This window comes from Ranitomeya imitator, chromosome 4, assembly GCF_032444005.1.
Source record: "Ranitomeya imitator isolate aRanImi1 chromosome 4, aRanImi1.pri, whole genome shotgun sequence".
Lineage (NCBI taxonomy): Eukaryota > Metazoa > Chordata > Amphibia > Anura > Dendrobatidae > Ranitomeya > Ranitomeya imitator.
Genome location: NC_091285.1, coordinates 41,555,077 through 41,575,403, shown reverse-complemented (window position 1 = coordinate 41,575,403; position 20,327 = coordinate 41,555,077). Strand labels below are relative to the sequence as shown.

General features: G+C 43.7%; 1 protein-coding gene across 4 annotated transcripts in view; it reads left to right on the top strand.

Moving 5' to 3' along the window:
* Window positions 1–20,327, top strand: part of RNF213 (ring finger protein 213) — a 297,165-nt gene that overhangs the window by 136,416 nt on the left and 140,422 nt on the right. For all 4 annotated transcript variants that reach the window (XM_069763592.1, XM_069763594.1, XM_069763593.1 and 1 more), the window contains exons 20-22: window positions 5,402–6,009; window positions 14,294–14,459; window positions 14,602–14,819. In XM_069763592.1, coding sequence (XP_069619693.1) covers window positions 5,402–6,009; window positions 14,294–14,459; window positions 14,602–14,819 — 992 coding nt within the window. The remainder of the gene's footprint in view (window positions 1–5,401; window positions 6,010–14,293; window positions 14,460–14,601; window positions 14,820–20,327) is intronic.

Genomic DNA, 20,327 nt, shown 5'->3' with positions numbered 1-20,327 from the left:
TTTACCAAAAATGAGCTTGTATACAAAAGAAGAATGGAGGTTCATTATCAGTTTTCTATGAAATTGTGATTGTGAAAAGTTCTCTATTGAGTGCACAGTAAGACAACCTCCAAAACAAGTCATTTGTGGCAACAGACAATCTCTTTTTTATCCTTTCTGATGGATTTTTCTCTACTTGTGTCTGGTGACCTTGTCACTGCTGGAAGCATGAGGCGGTAACTACAACCCATTCAGATTGCACAGGTATTACAGCTCGTCAATGATGGCACATCCATACTAGCCGACATAAGAAGGTTTGCTGTATCTCCCAGCACAGTCTCAAGAGCATGGAGTAGTTACAGGGACATGATCCGGTACACAAGGAGTGTTGGACAGGGCTCTAGAAAGGCTTCAGCCCATCAGCAGGAATAGTATCATACAGGATGTGGTGAAATTCGCCCTTAATCTTGGGCAGGCTCATAGATAGTTGGTAGAAAGGATTGTTTTCTGTGAGATAAATGGTTGGTGTGCTCTGTCCCTTGAGTGGCACTGAAGAAATCAAAACAAACAAAAATGTCAATGCCCATAGGGCATCACTGTCATGCTGGGTGAAGGATAAGTAAGTGCACAACAATGGGAAGGGGGAGCCCAAAACGTCTGCCCTGAACGTCCCTATATAGGTTCTGCACCTATCGCCGAGCAGGAATCTAATCCCTGTCTGACCCTAGTGTTATGCCCTACATAGGGAGGTGATGGGGTTAGCACTAGTCAGTTCCCTCTAAAACTAAAGACAGAGGGTAGAAGGTTGGGGTAAAACACTTAGCTTGAGAAGACAACCGAGATGTCAAGCCAGCAATCCTCCAAAGGTTCTCAGGTAAGACACTATCCGACTGCTAGAACTTCCAACAAAACTGAGGCAAGTATGAGCTAACACTCACACCATGCTGCAGCGATTGAATGTAATTAAACGTTCAGCACAGTGTGTGATTAGCAGCAAAAGGTGAAGGTAACTATTGGGTCGTAGAGGGAGAAGGATATTGCTTTATAACAGAGATGCAAAAATCAAGAAGGTGCTTGAGCTAAACGCAAAGACGTTCTACAGCCAGATCCAGGATGACCGTCTTTCACACCTAACACACTTGTGACAATCACTCATCTAATCAAAGAAGCGGGAAAATGTACAAGTTACAAACCTAATATCTGTTGTGAATTCTGCTTTTGGGCTCCCTCCGGTGGTTGTAGGTGGTAATGCAGTTGTCTCTGGGCTGCAGTCCTGGACAGGTGTATCTGCTAATTGCAATTCTGACTGGGGTATTTAGGTTTGCAGGACTCATTAGTCCTTTCCAGTTGTCTATGTTTGTTGGGAAGTGTTGGATCTCTGTCTGGCTTCTCCTGCTTAGCTGCCAATTCAGCAAAGAGAAGTGTCTGTTTCTTTTTCCGTGGCACACAAGCTGTGTGCTTGTTTTTTTATTGTATTCCTGCTCTGAGTGTAGGAGTCTCTGGAGTTGCAGATATACGTTCCACGTCTTTAGTTAGATGGAGGAATTTTTTGTATAATCTGCTGTGGATATTTTTGGAAGGGTTTTAATACTGACCGCACAGAACTCTGTCCTATCCTTTCCTATTTTAGCTAGTGTGGCCTCTTGTGCTAAATCCTGTTTTTCTGCCTGTGTGTGTCTTTCCTACTCACAGCCAATATTTGTGGGGGGCTGCCTATCCTTTGGGGTTCTGCTCTGAGCCAAGATAGTATTCCTATTTCCATCTATAGGGGTATTTAGTCCTCCGGCTGTGACGAGGTGTCTAGGGTGTTAGGTACACCCCACGGCTACTTCTAGTTGCGGTGTTAAGATCAGGATTTGCGGTCAGTATAGTTACCACCTACTCCAGTGAAAGTTTTCATGCTGCTCCAAGGTCACCAGATCAGAACAAATATCGTTGCGCTGAGCGCACAACTGTAACCGTAAAAGTTACTGGTGCCAGCAGATCTTCCACGGACCTAAACATATATCAAAAGAAAATCTAAAAATAATCTACTAGAAGGCACTGTAAAGTAACAGGAATGATCTCATTGGGAAACCATGTGGGTGTAGAACCTTGAGATCCGGCTATACCAACGGGCTACAAGTCAGTGGAGAGTAAGTAAAACTCTGCACAAGTATTAGCCACGATTTATTAAAAGAAAACAGACATAAAAACATTATCAAGTGTAAATATACATGGAAGTCCAAGATGGCTTTATAGAAAATAGATAGTTCCTACTCAACAACAGCGCCTTTTATTTTTATTTTTTCTTTGTTTCATTGACTGTAGCTGTTGCATAAAGAGCAAGACCTCTGAGAGAATTTAAATGGCTGCTGGCATCCGAAATCAGTCCGAGGAGAGAGCTCTTGTCACCATCAGCCTTAAAAATTATTTCATCATTCACATAATCGACCTTTGAAAAGATAGTCCAGTGAGATCTTTTTTGAGGCCACATTGATGTCCAGTATTTTAGCCAAGTAGATTGACATACGATAACAACGTTGCTCAGCAAAGCAGACCAACTCAATATAAGTCTTACATAAGTGTGTGGAGAAGTTATAAAATCACATCAGACATGTTTTCTTGTGGCTCTTCTGCAGATTCCTCCAGAAAGAGGAATATCATATCTATAATTTTAGCAGCCATTAAACACCTCCTCGTGTGTTTCCATACCTTAACAATAATCCCTCCAAGTTGTCATGATTAGGGAGAACTACAAGCTGCTGACCATTAGATTCTGTGTCTGAACCAAAGGACATCCCTCATGAAGCAGGACAGATCCCAAAGTAACGGACTGAGTAATTATTATAAAAGGGATAAGCTTTTATCCTTCTAACGTCGTTTACTGATGAAAATATATTGCGTTTTCCTCTAATAGAAGGGGATGTCTGCCTGGGTACCTTTTTGGGATAGCAAATGGTGTAAAGGTACCGTCACACATAACGATATCGTTAACGATATCGTTGCTTTTTGTGACGTAGCAACGATATCGTTAAGGAAATCGTTATGTGTGACAGCGACCAACGATCAAACCCCTGCTGGGAGATCGTTGGTCGCTGCAGAAAGTCCAGAACTTTATTTCGTCGCTGGATCTCCCCCTGACATCGCTGGATCGGCGTGTGTGACGCCGATCCAGCGATGTCTTCACTGGTAACCAGGGTAAATATCGGGTTACTAAGCGCAGGGCCGCGCTTAGTAACCCAAGGTTTACCCTGGTTACCAGCGTTAACGTAAAAAAACCAAACGCTACATACTTACCTTCCGTGTCTGTCCCCGGAGCTGTGCTTTCCTGCACTGGCTGTGAGCGCCGGCCAGCCGGAAAGCACAGCGGTGACGTCACCGCTCTGCTTTCCGGCTGACCGGCGCTGACAGTGCAGAGGAAAGCAGAGCGCCGGAGGACAGACACGGAAGGTAAGTATGTAGTGTTTGTTTTTTTTACGTTAACGCTGGAAACCAGGGTAAACATCGGGTTACTAAGCGCGGCCCTGCGCTTAGTAACCCGATGTTTACCCTGGTTACCAGGGGACTTCGGGATCGTTGGTCGCTGGAGAGCTGTCTGTGTGACAGCTCTCCAGCGACCAAACAGTGACGCTGCAGCCATCGACATCGTTGTCGGTATTGCTGCAGCGTCGCTTAGTGTGACGGTACCTTAAGGCTTTAACCACAGACTACAATAGACTAGATAGGTCTCCTTTGACTTACGTATTCCTCAGAAAATTATAATATTATCAAAAAGTTAATTTATTTCAGTTCTACAATGCAAAAAGTGAGACTCGTATATTATATAGAGTCATTACAGAGTGATCTATTTCAATTGTTTATTTTTGTTTATGTTGATGATTATGGCTTACAGCCAATGAAAATCCAAAAGTCATTGTCTCCGTAAATTAGAATAATTAACAAAAACACTTGCAAAGGCTTCCTAAGCATTTAAGAAGGTCTTAAGGTACCTTCACACTCAGCGGCGCTGCAGCGATACCGACAACGATGCCGATCGCTGCAGCGTCGCTGTTTGGTCGCTGGAGAGCTGTCACACAGACAGCTCTCCAGCGACCAACGATTCCGAGGTCCCCGGGTAACCAGGGTAAACATCGGGTTACTAAGCGCAGGGCCGCGCTTAGTAACCCGATGTTTACCCTGGTTACCAGCGTAAAAGTAAAAAAAACAAACACTACATACTTACCTTCAGCTGTCTGTCCCCGGCGCTCAGCTTCTCTGCACTCCTCCTGCACTGACTGTGAGCACAGCGGCCGGAAAGCAGAGCGGTGACGTCACCGCTGTGCTTTCCGGCTCACGGACGCTCACAGCCAGTACAGGAGGAGTGCAGAGAAGCTGAGCGCCGGGGACAGACGGCAGTAGGTAAGTATGTACTGTTTGTTTTTTTTACTTTTACGCTGGTAACCAGGGTAAACATCGAGTTACTAAGCACGGCCCTGCGCTTAGTAACCCGATGTTTACCCTGGTTACCAGTGAAGACATCGCTGGATCGGTGTCACACACGCCGATCCAGCGATGTCTGCAGGGAGTCCAGCGACGAAATAAAGTTCTGGACTTTCCTCAGCGACCAACGATCTCCCAGCAGGGGCCTGATCGTGAGTCGCTGTCACACAGAACGATTTCCTTAACGATATCGTTGCTACGTCACAAAAAGCAACGATATCGTTAACGATATCGTTATGTGTGAAGGTACCTTTAGTCTGTTTCAGTAGGATCCACAATCATGGGGAAGACTGCTGAATTGACAGATGTCCAGAAGGCAGTCATTGACACACTCCACAAGGAGAATAAGGTCATTGCTAAAGAAGCTGGCTGCTTAGAGTGCTATGTCCAAGCATATTAATGGAAAGTTGAGTGGAAGGAACCAGGATCCAGTGCATGATTGTGAGGAGTTATTGCCTGTAATAACATTAATGGAAAAAAGGGGGATACAGAGTGTTGGACTTCCTCTCAAGGATCCTGGCGCTGTGTCCCAATATAAAGTCCTGGCAGAAGCATCCATAGCTGGCATTGGATTGTGGACAGGATGTAAGACCACGATGAAGAAACTAAAGGGACTCCATAAGTCTCACTAAGAGCTGATAAGCTGAGTGTAAAAAAAAAAAAACTTGTCCCCTAGAGAATCTGAGTAGGAGCCCACTCACATGATAGTGGGGATTGGATAGAGACTAGATTTGAGGCCTAAGCCACTAAAAATCCAGGAGCTAGATCATTGAGGCTCTGCCAGCATATGGCGGCCTAAATCACGGCAGAGTGCTGTATTGCCATATGTCGCATGTAATTTATATTAATACAGTACATTGTTTGCTTTCCAGTCATTTATTGCCTTTCCTGAATTATATCCATTTACAGCTGGATGAATATTATCAACTTCTAATCAGGCCACTGTTTTCTTTAATTGCAGTCGATATTTTTGAAGTTCAGAAGAAGTATTCACAAAATCTGGGACCACAAAAACTGAATGAGTTATTGTCTGTAGAGACTCTTGGTAATGGCGACAAAGAAGATTCCGTGTCCTACTATGGACTGACATCCGACCTAATGGATATGGCTCACGATATGCACAATTTCAACAACAGTCATTTGTTTGTTACTTGCTGGGAACAAGAAGCGCATGTATATCAAGACAACATCGAAGAATTTGATGAGGAAAGTGAACTTGAAGATGACGCTGAGTTAACATTAGTAGAATTAAGGGATAGCATCTTTACTCCTTGTCTGGAACGTTGTAAAATAATTTATGATGATTTAAAGACAGGAAAAGTCACGTTTGAAGTCGTTGACGATTTCTTGAAAGATTTCAAAAATCAATACATTCAGTTACGCAATGAATTTAAAGGCTTGTGTCGTCTGGATGGAGACACTGGAAGATGGATCTCTCAACGGGTGGCGCAGATTGAGCAGTATCACCAGCTTGACTTAGCCTTCCGCTCAGCAAAGGCCATACATGATGTGAAATCTTTATTAAATCTTTCTGGAAATTTTCAGACTTTGAATACATTGTTGGAATTTGTAAGTACTTTTAAAAGCATGCCTTTCTCACAGTATAATTTTTTTGTGTATTTGCTTGTCCATGTTCCTTAGTATAGCATCCACTAGTATCTAGCATCACTAGGATCACATTATACAGCATTACTATTTTCACGATCCCATCAAACCATTCAAAGAAGAAAAATATGCAGACAGAACTTTACCACTGTTTATACACACTCTTTAAAATCTATTGATTTACTTTTATAGTACTGTTATATATTTTTAATAGGGCTTTGTCAACTACATTTCAAGAAAGTCTATCACCCTCAAAATTCGATTTTAAACTTCTTATACAGTAATTTTGGGGAATTATAAGAATCATCTCTGTACTATGGTATTCACTTGCGTATTTGTTTTTTGTAAAAAGAGTATTATTTGTTATGCAAATTAAGTAGCTTTGGTGCACCCTTGGTATGACCAAAGGCTCACTGCTCTGTTCTGCTCCCTCTATTACCATGCAGCACACTTTTCCTTATACAGTGGCTTGGGAAGTATTCACCCTCTTGGCATTTTTCATATTTTGCTAGGACACAACCTGGAATTTCACCGTTTTTTTTGAGGGTTTGCATCAGTTTATGTAAAGAACTGTGAATATTTGGTTTCCTTTTTATTGTGAAGAAAACAACAAATAAAAGAAAATAACTGAAAGCTTCAGTGCGCATAACTATTCTCTCCCCTAAAGTCACTACTTTATAGAGCCTCCTTTATGGCAATTACAGCTGTAAGTCACTTTGGATAAGTCTATCTGAGCTTTCCACATCTTGTTTTGGGTCCTTGTCTTGTTGGAAGGTGAACCTCTGTCCCAGTCTCAAATCACTGACCGGCAAAAACAGGTTTTGATGAAGAATATCCATGTACTTCGCACCCTCATATTTCCCCTCGTCTCGGACCATTTTCCCTGTCCCCACTGCCGAAAAACATCCCCACAGCATGATGCTGCCACCACCATGCTTCACTGTGGGGATGATGTTCTTGGGGTGATGAGGGGTGTTGGTTTGGTGCCAGACATAAAAATAAATGCTTTTTTATGCCCACTCTTCCATAAAGACCACCTCTATGGAGTGTACAGCTTATTGGTCATATGGACAGATACTCCAGTCTCTACTTGGAAACTGCAGCCCCTTCAGTGTTACCTTTGGCCTCTGTGCTGCCTCTGATTCATGCCCTCCTTGCCCAGGCTGAGAGTTTTGTGTGTCGGCCCTCTCTTGGCAGATGTCTTGTGGTACCATGTTCTTTCCATTTAATGATCATGGATTTGATGGTGCTTCGGGGATCATCAGAGATTGGGATATTTTTTATAACCCAACCCTGACTTGTATTTCTCAACAACTTTGCTTCTGACTTGTTTGGAGATCTCCTTGGTCTTCATGGTGTTGTTTGGTGGTGTCTCTTAATGGCGTGGCCTTTCAGAAAATGTGTGTAAATACTGAAACGCATGTGACACTTCAATTGCACACAGGTAATTGCTTGCATAAGAAATTTGTAGGGGTTTCTTATAAAAAGGAGTGAACACATAAGCACATGCCAATTTTTAGTTATCGTATATTCGTGTATAAGCCAAGATTTTTAGCACATTTTTTGTGTGCTGAAAATGCCCCCCTCGGCTTATACACTTGTCATTGTCCAGAAAGCCGGCGGGTGATGAGGAACGGCGGAGCAGGGGCTGGCGGCTGTGGCACAGTGACAGCTGCAGCTGCTGCCGCCGGCTAACAGAAGACATCATACTCCACCTCCTCGCTCCATCGCTGCATTTCCGTCCCTGCATCTCCGTTGTCCTGGCACGGCAGCTCTTCCTGTGCTCAGCGGTCACGTGGTACTGCTCATTAAGGTAATGAATATGCACGCATCTCCACTCCCATAGGCGTTGAGCGCATATTCATTACCTTAATGAGCGGTACCTCGTGACCGCTGAGCACAGGAAGAGCTGCTGCATCGGAACAACGGAGATGCAGCGACGGCGCGAGGAGGGCGAGTAGGACCCTGGAGGGGTGAGCCATGCGGGATCGGGGGAGCTGAGCCATGCGGGATCAGGGAGTCATGCATACAACAGGGGGAGCCACACTGTTGTGAGTTCTGTTTTTGGGCTCCCTCTGGTGGTTACTGATGGTACTGGGTGACTTGTGTTCTCTGCGGTCTCTGGTGTCCACCTGTTCCATCAGGTTGTGGGAGTTTCCTATTTAACCTGGCTTTTTTGTCATTTCCTCGCCGGCTATCAATGTAATCAGCGTGTCTTTTTACCTTTGCTCCCTGCGTCTGTTATCTTCAGGACAAGCTAAGTTTTGATTTTCCTGTTCCACGTTTTACTTAATTTTTGTCTTAGTCCAGCTTGCAGATATGTGATTCCTTGCTGCTGGTTGCTCTAGTGGGCTGAAATTACTCCTAATGTTCCATGAGTTGGCACATGAGTTCAAGTAATTTCAGGATGGTTTTTTGAAGGGTTTTTCGCTGACCGCGCAGTTCACTTTTGTATCCTCTGCTATCTAGCTTTAGCGGGCCTCATTTTTGCTGATTCTATTTTCATAACTACGTATGTGCTTTCCTCTCATTTCACCGTTATTACATGTGGGGGGCTGCTATTTCTGTGGGGTGTTTCTCTGGAGGCAAGTGAGGTCTGTGTTTCTTCTTATAGGGGAAGTTAATCCTTCGGCTGGCGCGAGACGTCTAGGAATTATCGTAGGCACGTTCCCCGGCTACTGCTAGTTGTGTGTTTAGGTTCAGGATCGCGGTCAGCTCAGGTTCCATCACCCTAGAGCTTGTTTTGTTTTTGTGCTTGTCCTTTTGTGATCCCCTGCCATTGGGATCATGACAGTATAGCCGGCCTGAAAAAATTGGTCATCGTTTTGGCTGAAGTAGGAGGAAAAGTAGTCTGAAGAAGTTTTTTTTTTTTTTTTTTCCCTCCTCAGTGTTTGCTGCCTAGCCTTAATTGCAGCTTGACTGCTTTTTTCCTCCTCTTAATCCTTGAATGGCTCTGACCTCAGCTGTTTATCATGGACGTCCAGAGTTTGGCTTCCAGCCTGAATAATCTTGCTGCTAAGGTTCAAAATATACAAGATTTTGTTGTACATACGCCTATGTCTGAACCTAGAATTCCTGTCCCAGAGTTTTTTTTCTGGAGATAGATCTAGTTTTCTGAATTTTAGGAACAATTGCAAGTTGTTTCTTTCCTTGAAATCTCGCTCCTCTGGAGACCCTGCTCAGCAGGTCAAGATTGTTATATCTTTCCTGCGGGGTGACCCTCAGAATTGGGCATTTGCATTGGCACCAGGGGATCCTGCGTTGCTCAATGTGGATGCGTTTTTTCTGGCATTGGGTTTGCTCTATGAGGAACCTAACCTAGAGATTCAGGCTGAAAAAGCTTTATTGGCTCTCTCTCAGGGGCGAGATGAAGCAGAAATATATTGTCAGAAATTTCGGAAATGGTCGGTGCTTACTCAGTGGAATGAGTGCGCTCTGGCTGCAAAATTCAGAGATGGCCTTTCTGAGGCCATTAAAGATGTTATGGTGGGGTTCCCGGCGCCTACAGGTCTGAATGAGTCCATGACTATGGCTATTCAGATTGATCGGCGTTTACGGGAGCGCAAACCTGTGCACCATTTGGCGGTGTCTTCTGAACAGGCACCTGAGATAATGCAATGTGATAGAATTCAGTCCAGAAGTGAACGGCAAAATTATAGGCGGAAAAATGGATTGTGTTTTTATTGTGGTGATTCAGCTCATGTTATATCAGCATGCTCTAAACGCACAAAAAAGGTTGATAAGTCTGTAGCCATTGGTACTTTACAGTCTAAGTTCATTCTGTCTGTGACGCTGATTTGTTCATTATCATCCATTTCCGTCGATGCCTATGTGGATTCAGGCGCTGCCCTGAGTCTTATGGATTGGTCATTTGCCAATCGCTGTGGGTTTAGTCTGGAACCTCTGGAAGTTCCTATTCCTTTGAAAGGAATTGACTCTACACCTTTGGCTATGAATAAACCTCAATACTGGACACAAGTGACCATGCGTATGACTCCCGTTCATCAGGAGGTGATTCGCTTCCTGGTACTGTATAATTTACATGATGTCTTAGTGCTTGGTCTGCCATGGTTACAAACTCATAACCCAGTCCTGGACTGGAAAACAATGTCTGTGTTAAGCTGGGGATGTCAGGGGGTTCATGATGATGCATCTCCGATTTCTATCGCTTCATCTACTCCTTCTGAAGTTCCGGTATTTTTGTCTGATTATCGGGAGGTTTTTGAGGAGCCTAAGCTCAGTTCGCTTCCTCCTCACAGGGATTGCGATTGTGCTATAGATTTGATTCCTGGCAGTAAATTCCCTAAAGGTCGTTTGTTCAATCTGTCAGTGCCAGAGCATACTGCTATGCGGAATTATGTTAAGGAGTCCTTGGAAAAGGGACATATTCGTCCATCTTCGTCCCCTTTGGGAGCAGGTTTTTTTTTTGTGGCCAAAAAAGATGGTTCCTTGAGGCCTTGCATGATTATCGTCTTTTGAATAAGATTACAGTCAAATATCAGTATCCTTTGCCATTGTTGACTGATTTGTTCGCTCGCATTAAGGGGGCTAAATGGTTCACTAAGATTGATCTTCGGGGTGCGTATAATCTTGTGCGGATAAGGCAGGGTGATGAGTGGAAAACCGCATTTAATACGCCTGAGGGCCATTTCGAGTATTTGGTGATGCCTTTTGGACTTTCTAATGCTCCTTCTGTCTTCCAGTCTTTTATGCACGATATTTTTCGTGAATATGTGGATAAATTTATTATCGTGTATTTGGATGATGTTTTGTTTTTTTCTGATGACTGGCAGTCTCATGTTTAGCAGGTCAGGAAGGTGTTTCAGGTCCTGCGGGCCAATTCTTTGTTTGTAAAGGGTTCTAAATGTCTCTTTGGAGTCCAGAAGATTTCTTTTTTGGGGTATATTTTTTCCCCTTCTACTATTGAGATGGATCCCGTCAAGCTTCAGGCTATTTGTGACTGGATGCAGCCTACATCTCTTAAGAGTCTACAGAAGTTCTTGGGCTTTGCTAATTTTTATCGTCGCTTCATAACTAATTTTTCTAGTGTTGTTAAGCCTTTGACGGATTTGACTAAAAAGGGTGCTGATGTTACTGATTGGTCTCCTGCGGCTGTGGAGGCCTTTCAGGAACTTAAGCGCCGGTTTTCTTCTGCTCCTGTGTTGCGTCAGCCAGATACGTCGCCTCCTTTTCAGGTTGAGGTTGATGCTTCCGAGATCGGAGCGGGGGCGGTTTTGTCACAGAGAAGCTCCGATGGCTCATTGATGAAGCCATGTGCGTTCTTTTCTAGAAAATTTTCGCCCGCTGAACGGAATTATGATGTTGGTAATCGGGAGCTTTTGGCCATGAAGTGGGCATTTGAGGAGTGGCGTCATTGGCTTGAGGGTGCTAGACATCGTGTGGTGGTCTTGACTGATCACAAAAATCTGATGTACCTTGAGTCTGCCAAGCGTCTGAATCCTAGACAGGCTCGTTGGTCACTGTTTTTCTCCCGTTTCGATTTTGTGGTTTCATACCTGCCAGGTTCAAAGAATGTGAAGACGGATGCTCTTTCTAGGAGTTTTGTGCCTGACTCCCCTGGAAATTCTGAGCCCACTGGTATCCTTAGGGATGGGGTGATTTTGTCGGCTGTCTCCCCAGACTTGCGACGTGCTTTGCAGGAGTTTCAGGCGGATAAACCTGATCGTTGTCCGCCGGAAAGACTGTTTGTTCCGGATAATTGGACCAGTAGAGTCATCTCCGAGGTCCATTCTTCTGTGTTGGCAGGTCATCCTGGAATATTTGGTACTAGAGACTTGGTGGCCAGGTCTTTTTGGTGGCCTTCCTTGTCGAGGGATGTGCGTTCTTTCGTGCAGTCTTGTGGAGTTTGCGCTCGGGCTAAGCCTTGCTGTTCTCGGGCCAGTGGATTGTTGTTACCTTTGCCTATCCCGAAGAGGCCTTGGACGCACATTTCCATGGACTTTATTTCGGATCTTCCTGTCTCTCAAAAAATGTCCATCATAAGGGTTGTGTGTGACCGCTTTTCTAAGATGGTTCATCTGGTACCCTTGCCTAAGTTACCTTCCTCCTCTGAGTTGGTCCCTCTGTTTTTTCAAAACGTGGTCCGTTTGCATGGCATTCCGGAGAACATCGTTTCTGACAGGGGATCCCAGTTTGTGTCTAGATTTTGGCAGACGTTCTGTGCTAAGATGGGCATTGATTTGTCCTTTTCGTCTGCATTCCATCCCCAGACGAATGGCCAGACGGAACGAACTAATCAGACTTTAGAAACTTATTTAAGGTGTTTTGTTTCTGCTGATCAAGATGACTGGGTTTCCTTTTTGCCGCTTGCCGAGTTTGCCCTTAATAATCGGGCTAGTTCTGCTACCTTGGTTTCTCCTTTCTTTTGTAATTCGGGGTTTCATCCTCGTTTTTCCTCTGGTCAGGTGGAGCCTTCTGATTGTCCTGGAGTGGACATGGTGGTGGATAGGTTGCATCGGATTTGGAGTCATGTGGTGAACAATTTGAAGTTGTCCCAGGAGAGGGCTCAGCAGTTTGCTAATCGCCGTCGCCGCGTGGGTCCTCGACTTCTTGTTGGGGACTTGGTGTGGTTGTCTTCTCGTTTTGTTCCTATGAAGGTCTCTTCTCCTAAGTTCAAGCCTCGGTTCATCGGTCCCTATAGGATCTTGGAAATTCTTAACCCTGTGTCGTTTCGTTTGGATCTCCCGGCATCGTTTGCTATTCATAATGTGTTCCATCGGTCGTTGTTGCGGAAGTATGAGGTACCTGTCGTTCCTTCGCTTGAGCCTCCTGCTCCGGTGCTGGTGGAGGGTGAATTGGAGTATGTTGTGGAGAAGATCTTGGATTCTCGTGTTTCCAGACGGAAACTCCAGTATTTGGTCAAGTGGAAGGGTTATGGTCAGGAGGATAATTCTTGGGTGATTGCCTCTGATGTTCATGCTGCCAATTTGGTCCGTGCTTTTCATAGGGCTCATCCTGGTCGCCCTGGTGGTTCTCGTGAGGGTTCGGTGACCCCTCCTCAAGGGGGGTGGTACTGTTGTGAGTTCTGTTTTTGGGCTCCCTCTGGTGGTTACTGATGGTACTGGGTGACTTGTGTTCTCTGCGGTCTCTGGTGTCCACCTGTTCCATCAGGTTGTGGGAGTTTCCTATTTAACCTGGCTTTTTTGTCATTTCCTCGCCGGCTATCAATGTAATCAGCGTGTCTTTTTACCTTTGCTCCCTGCGTCTGTTATCTTCAGGACAAGCTAAGTTTTGATTTTCCTGTTCCACGTTTTGCTTAATTTTTGTCTTAGTCCAGCTTGCAGATATGTGATTCCTTGCTGCTGGTTGCTCTAGTGGGCTGAAATTACTCCTCATGTTCCATGAGTTGGCACATGAGTTCAAGTAATTTCAGGATGGTTTTTTGAAGGGTTTTTCGCTGACCGCGCAGTTCACTTTTGTATCCTCTGCTATCTAGCTTTAGCGGGCCTCATTTTTGCTGATTCTATTTTCATAACTACGTATGTGCTTTCCTCTCATTTCACCGTTATTACATGTGGGGGGCTGCTATTTCTGTGGGGTGTTTCTCTGGAGGCAACTGAGGTCTGTGTTTCTTCTTATAGGGGAAGTTAATCCTTCGGCTGGCGCGAGACGTCTAGGAATCATCGTAGGCACGTTCCCCGGCTACTGCTAGTTGTGTGTTTAGGTTCAGGATCGCGGTCAGCTCAGGTTCCATCACCCTAGAGCTTGTTTTGTTTTTGTGCTTGTCCTTTTGTGATCCCCTGCCATTGGGATCATGACACCAGACATAGCAGGACAGGACAGAGGAGCTACACATACCAGGACAGGGATAAGGAGATAATGCATTCCCGGCTTATACTCGAGTAAATAAGCTTACCCAAAATTAGGTGCCTCGGCTTATACTCTGGTCGGCTTATACTTGGGTATATACGGGTATTTTATTCTAGAAATGTAATTTATGCCTTTATTTTTCTCACTTCACTTCACAGCTTAGACTATTGTGATGCTTCACACACACATCGGATTACAAAAATATTTAAACACAGTTTGTAATGTAACAAAATAGGTAAAAAACTTAAGGGGGGAGTGAATACTTTCTCAAGCCACTGTATTTAGAATATAATGTATTTATTTTTTTTCTGTTAGTTGGTATGAAGTTTACACCGAACATCTACAGAATTTCCACAATTTCTGAACATGGACTGCTCTTGATTTGGCATTTTTTTTGTGTTGTTTTTGGCTACTTTAGGCTGAAGACTTTGAAAACTTTAAGCAGAAGCCTCTTTCTTGCATAAATGACGAAGTGATGAAAACGAGACAGCTCCTATCGGAAATAAAAGATGAACATATCGAATGCCTGATGGAAATTGTCTTAAGAAAAGACTTTTTGCAATGGGTTAAGGAAGCATTGGAAGGTACGCCTACAATTATTTGGTTAAATATGTAGTATTTACTCGTAATTTTACCAAGGCTTTACCATGGCGAATAGTCAGATTAACTGCTGGAAATCTTTTAATGTTGAACCAATTGATTTTTAAACTTTTTTTTTTTCTTTAGATGTTAATGAATTAAAAGTGTTTGTTGATCTGGCCTCCATCTCTGCCGGTGAAAACGATATGGACGTAGATCGTGTTGCCTGCTTCCATGATGCTGTTTTGGGTTATTCATCTTTACTGTATGAACTGAACGCACAGTCTGGCTTTGATGACTTGATGGCATGTTTGCAAAAACTGTGGAAAGCTTTAGAAAGTGACCGAGACCTCCCCAAAAAGTTGGTGAGTGTAGAGTAATAGTATTGCTTCGATTAATATGTGGAAAAAAGTTGTTCCTAGAAAATTAAAAGTATTCTTCTGAGTGGTTCAGACATTGGTACCAGTGCCTACCAATCAAGAGTTGAAATATACAAAAAAAAAATTTAAGTGACAGCTGAACTTTATGGAAATCCTCCCCTTGTCAAGTATTTTAAAGCAATTTCAATTGAAAAAAATAGCAATCCTTCATCAATTAAAGGAAACATGTCAACACAATGTTTGGCAGGTTTGGTCTCCTCCCTCTCGGGATTATCTGGGAGCTTCTACTGCTATTCAAATGTGTTGGTTACTTGTACTTCTTGATTTGAGAAGCCGCCTTCTCAAAATCAAGATTTTGATTGCTAGTTTTGTTTCCATAAAAAATCAAAACCTCAATCACACGGTCTGAGCTTCCACATGTCAACTTATATAAATTAGATCTAAATATCTCAACTTGTCTCTGCTGGAATTTAAACTGTGTGACAGGCGGCAAATCTACTAATGAGTAACATGTTACACCTTTATTTAAAGAGAATCCGTCAGCATGTTTTGCAATGCAATCTGAGAGCAGTATTATGTAGGTAGGGGCTGAGTACCTGATTACAGTGATGTCACTTAGCTTACTTTGGGTGGGATAGAATCACAGTTTTCTTTGCTCCAGATCTAGCAGATCTAAGAATGCTGAGCTGTGTATAACCCCTCTACACCCCTGATTGGCAGCCTTCTGTGCACACTGTATATTGACAGAAAGCTGCTTATCAGTGGTGGAAGGCAGGTTTGGACCAGGAGGCACAAGACACCTAGTCCTTTCTTTAGTGAAAACCTCCTGCTGACAAAACACTGATTTTATATCAACAGAGAAACAGACCAGTAAGTGATACATCGCTGGAATCGGTGTCTCAGCCCCTACATCATAATGCTTTCAGATTGCATAGCAAAAACATGTTTTTAGATTCCTCTAAGGCTATGTGCACACGTAGGAAATGTGGTGCAGAATTTTCTGCACTAAATCTGCATCTGCAGATTTGATGCAGTTTCTGCGCAGTTTCTGTGCAGTTTTTGTGCAGTACAATATAAATCAATGTGAAAAGAAAAAAGCTGTGCACATGGTGCAGAAAAATCTGCGCAGAAACGCTGCAGAACTGCACAATGGAAGTGACATGCACTTCTTTGAAATCTGCAGCGTTTCTGTGCACATTTTTCTGCACCATGTGCACAGCTTTTTTCTTTTCACATTGATTTACGTTGTACTGTAAATCACAGTGCAGTTCTGCAGCGTTTCTGCAGCAGAAAAATCTGCTGCAGTTCTGCACCAATGCTGCACTAAATCTGCATCCTGTGCACATACCCTTAGAGTACTGTGACAAAAGTTGAGCTGTATACCAGTGTATGTGTACCCTATATATAATGTTTGCAATTACACATGTTTTGTTATAAATGTTTATTTTCTTTATGTGCATTTCATCAACAAAAAAAAACTGAGAAAAAAAGGGCAAATTGCACATAATTTCACACACAACCCCAAAAATGGGTCGTACAAAATTGTTGGCACTTTCCAATATTGTGAGAAAACTACTTTGTTAGCATGTGATGCTTTTTGAAACTCGCCTGTGTCAAGTAACAGGTGTGGGCAATAGGAAACTCACATCTGAAACCAGATAAAAAGCGGAGACATTGACTTTGCATTGTGTGTCTGTGTGTGACACACTAAGCATGGAGTCCAAAGAGAAACAAAAGACCAGCGCTCCATCCGGATGTAGTATTCCAACGTGCAAACTTTATTGAGCCATGTAACAGCGACGTTTCAACCCGGAGGTCTTTATCAAGCATACCTAAACATGCAGTGGAGCGGCCTTAAATAGCGTGGATGCCACACATTGCACCAATCACCATCAGGTCAGCCCCCTGTCACATAATGTCACATATAAATAACAAAACACATATCAAATACATATTATCTAAAAGTCCACCACCGCAGATACAAACACCATAGAGGAAACATGGAAAAGATCTATATTCAATACAGTACATACGCTGTTTACCATTACATCCACCAATAAGATGGATGCATCAGACGTTGCTATAGAGATGTAAACCAATCGCAGATAAAACAAACTCCACCAATACCTAACTGTTGTAAACGGCGCCTAAAATCACAGATAGCCTATCAGATAGTCCCGGTTATACAAGTATACACTCAACCACCAACCGGCCACCCTGTAACATGCTGAACCACCCACGTCATATCCCGTTCTAATCTCCACAGCTCACCAAGCCGATCACCGGAGCCGGCGATATCAGCGTCATCAAAGTTACACGCATGCGTACATCCTGCCGCAGGAACACATCTCAGGAAGCAGGGGAACCAACCAGCGGAAGTAACCGCCCACAACTACAGTCACATGACTTGAGGGAAACTTGTATCCAAGGCAACATAAACAAAAACAACGCTCCTAGGCTGCCTAATCCAGCGCAACCCAGACGAGCGTCCTCTATGTAGCCCCCGCATGAGAGAGAGTACCCGCAGCCGGCACTGCCAGTGCACTGCCACCCGACAGAGCAACCCGCAGGTCAGCGCGCGTACCTCCACACATAACAGAAGCGCAATGAGGGCACAATCAGGAGCATAAATATTAATCACCTTACTATAATAAGGAGCCAAATGTCGGCTATAAAGGACAAAAAGACGCCCAACCATATATGTTCTAAAATCTCTATCCTGAAATATGAGATATAGTGGAATTGAGTAATCTGAAATATAGTGGAATTCAGTAGTCTAAACAAAAGCTCAAATCCCGTCCTCCATTGTCCAAGGTGCATCCACTCTCCAGTGCCTATACCTAAATAACCACCTATGGGAAGATAGAAAAAGAGAAAAAAAAGAAATAAAACATAAAAACCAAACCACGGAGTGGAACATGTAAAAGATACTATTTAAAATTACACCGATACAAGCTGCACGCATCTCATCAATACACTAGAACTATACCACACAGGTCTGTAGATTGAAATCTAGGTTCAAACCACCCGGTTGTAAAGATCCCAGCAAAAATATCCACTTCAACTCCTTCTGTTTCAGCAAGTGCAATCTGTCACCACCCCTCCTCAGGGTCGGCACACTGTCAATGACCCTAAATCGTAGCTGATTGACAGAGTGCTTGTGTTCCAGGAAGTGTTTCGGGACAGGCAACTCAGTCAGGCCAGTTCTCACAGTACTCTTGTGTTTGATTATTCGAGCTCTAACCTCCATGGTCGTCTCACCAACATAGGTGAGCCCACACGGACATACAATCATATATACCACCCAACTGGATGTACAAGTGTACCTCTCTTTAAGGAAAATCTTTCTGCCAGTATGGGGATGGCAGAAGAATTCACCCTTTAAAATGTTGTTACAGCAGGAGCAACCCAAACACGGAAAATTCCCATGTTTGGCCACCCTGAGAGTACTCTGCACCGAGGATTTAGAAGTCCCCACATCAGAGTGAACCAACCTGTCCCTAAGATTACGCCCCCTTCTATAGGACATCAGTGGGTACGTCACAAAACTAGGGATCGATGGAAGACCCCGTTGTAAAAGTGACCAGTGTTTCCTAATCACTCTACCAATCTGGTTGCTTGCTGGATTATAGGTGGTCACAAATGGGATCCGATCACTCACCCGTTTCACCCGTGTCTTTTTGCGAACACTTTCACGAGAGCAATTCAAGGTTTTCTCCTTAAATCTCACGACCTCCCTACCAGGATATCACCTCTGCAAAAACTTTGAGCACATCTCCTCCAGACGTAGGTTAACCTTATCATCATCAGACACAATCCTCCGAACCCGCAACAACTGACTCCATGGCAATGAGTTTACCATCCGCCTCGGATGGTTGCTATCGAACATCAGCAAACTATTCCTGTCAGTTTCCTTAACAAAAATATCAGTTCTCAACCTACCCATCTCCTTGTATACCAAAGTATCCAGGAACTGAACCTGAGTCATAGAATGTGTGAGGGTAAATTGCAATTCAGAGTGTATCTGATTCAGATAAGTCTGGAAATCCAGCAGTTCTTGTAGACTACCTTCCCAAATGACAAAAATATCGTCAATATAGCGCCACCAGGCTCTGACGTAGCGCCAGAGGATAGAACTGTACACAAACTTGTCCTCGAGCACCGCCATAAAGATGTTAGCATAAGTGGGGGCCACATTAGACCCCATGGCGGTGCCCCTCAACTGCAGGAAAAAATCGTCCCCAAAGAGGAAAAAATTCCTCCTGAGGACGAACTCCAACAGTGTGAGGACAAGCTGTGCACACTCGGGGGCCACGTCAGAGCCTGATAGCATACAAGAGACCGCATCCAAGCCCTTCTCATGTTCTATAGATGTGTATAACGATACAACATCAAAGGATGCCAGAACCGTCGTCTCAGTAACATTAACCTCCTCAATCTTATCTAAAAAATCGTTGGTATCTTTCACATACGACCTAGCTGAAACTGCAAAGGGACGTAATATCCGATCCAGAAAAATGGCTGTTTTGTTAAACAATGAGCCCCGGCCCGAAACAATCGGGTGACCCGGGGGATTACATAAACACTTATGGATTTTAGGCAACACATATATTACCGGTGTGACAGGAAAATCAACAATCAAAAATTCTGACAGCTTATGGTCAATGAGTCCCATGGAAAGGGAATCACTGACCACAAGCCGTAATTCTCTCTGAAATCCAGATGTCGGATTGCCAGGCAATTTTGCATATACAGAATCATCAGCCAACTGCCGCTGTATCTCAGCTTTATATTTCACACTGTCCATAACAACAACCGCTCCGCCCTTATCGGCTGGTTTGATGGTTATTGATGGGTTCCTGGCCAATGATTCCAAAGTCACTCTTTCCCTATAGGACAGATTCTGAACTGACCGAGGTCTAAAGTCTTTTCTTATCCTTTCAATATCCTTCTGTACTAGCTCGATATACGATTCCACAAAATGGTTCTTGCCAGGAGGTTGAAAGGAACTCCTATTATACAGACCTACTTCACGCAACGTAAAGCCACGAGTAGGAGTCTCACACCTTGTACTACTACCATCGAAGGACAATCAGTAACCAGTAAGGAGTTGGTGGTCAATATTTCATCTATTATTTTGTCTGACATTGAACTTAAAGTCTTATCCAAGGGACTTTCTTTTTGTCCATCGAACAATCCGGACTGGTTTGGTTTGGAGGTTGACTTACATGCTTTTTTTAGGAGACTGAGACTATCCTCCTATTTTTCGGATAGGGTGGATGGTAGTAGTACAAGGTGTGAGACTCCTACACCGGGACTATCTGATAGGCTATCTGTGATTTTAGGCGCCGTTTACAACAGTTAGGTATTGGTGGAGTTTGTTTTATCTGCGATTGGTTTACATCTCTATAGCAACGTCTGATGCATCCATCTTATTGGTGGATGTAATGGTAAACAGCGTATGTACTGTATTGAATATAGATCTTTTCCATG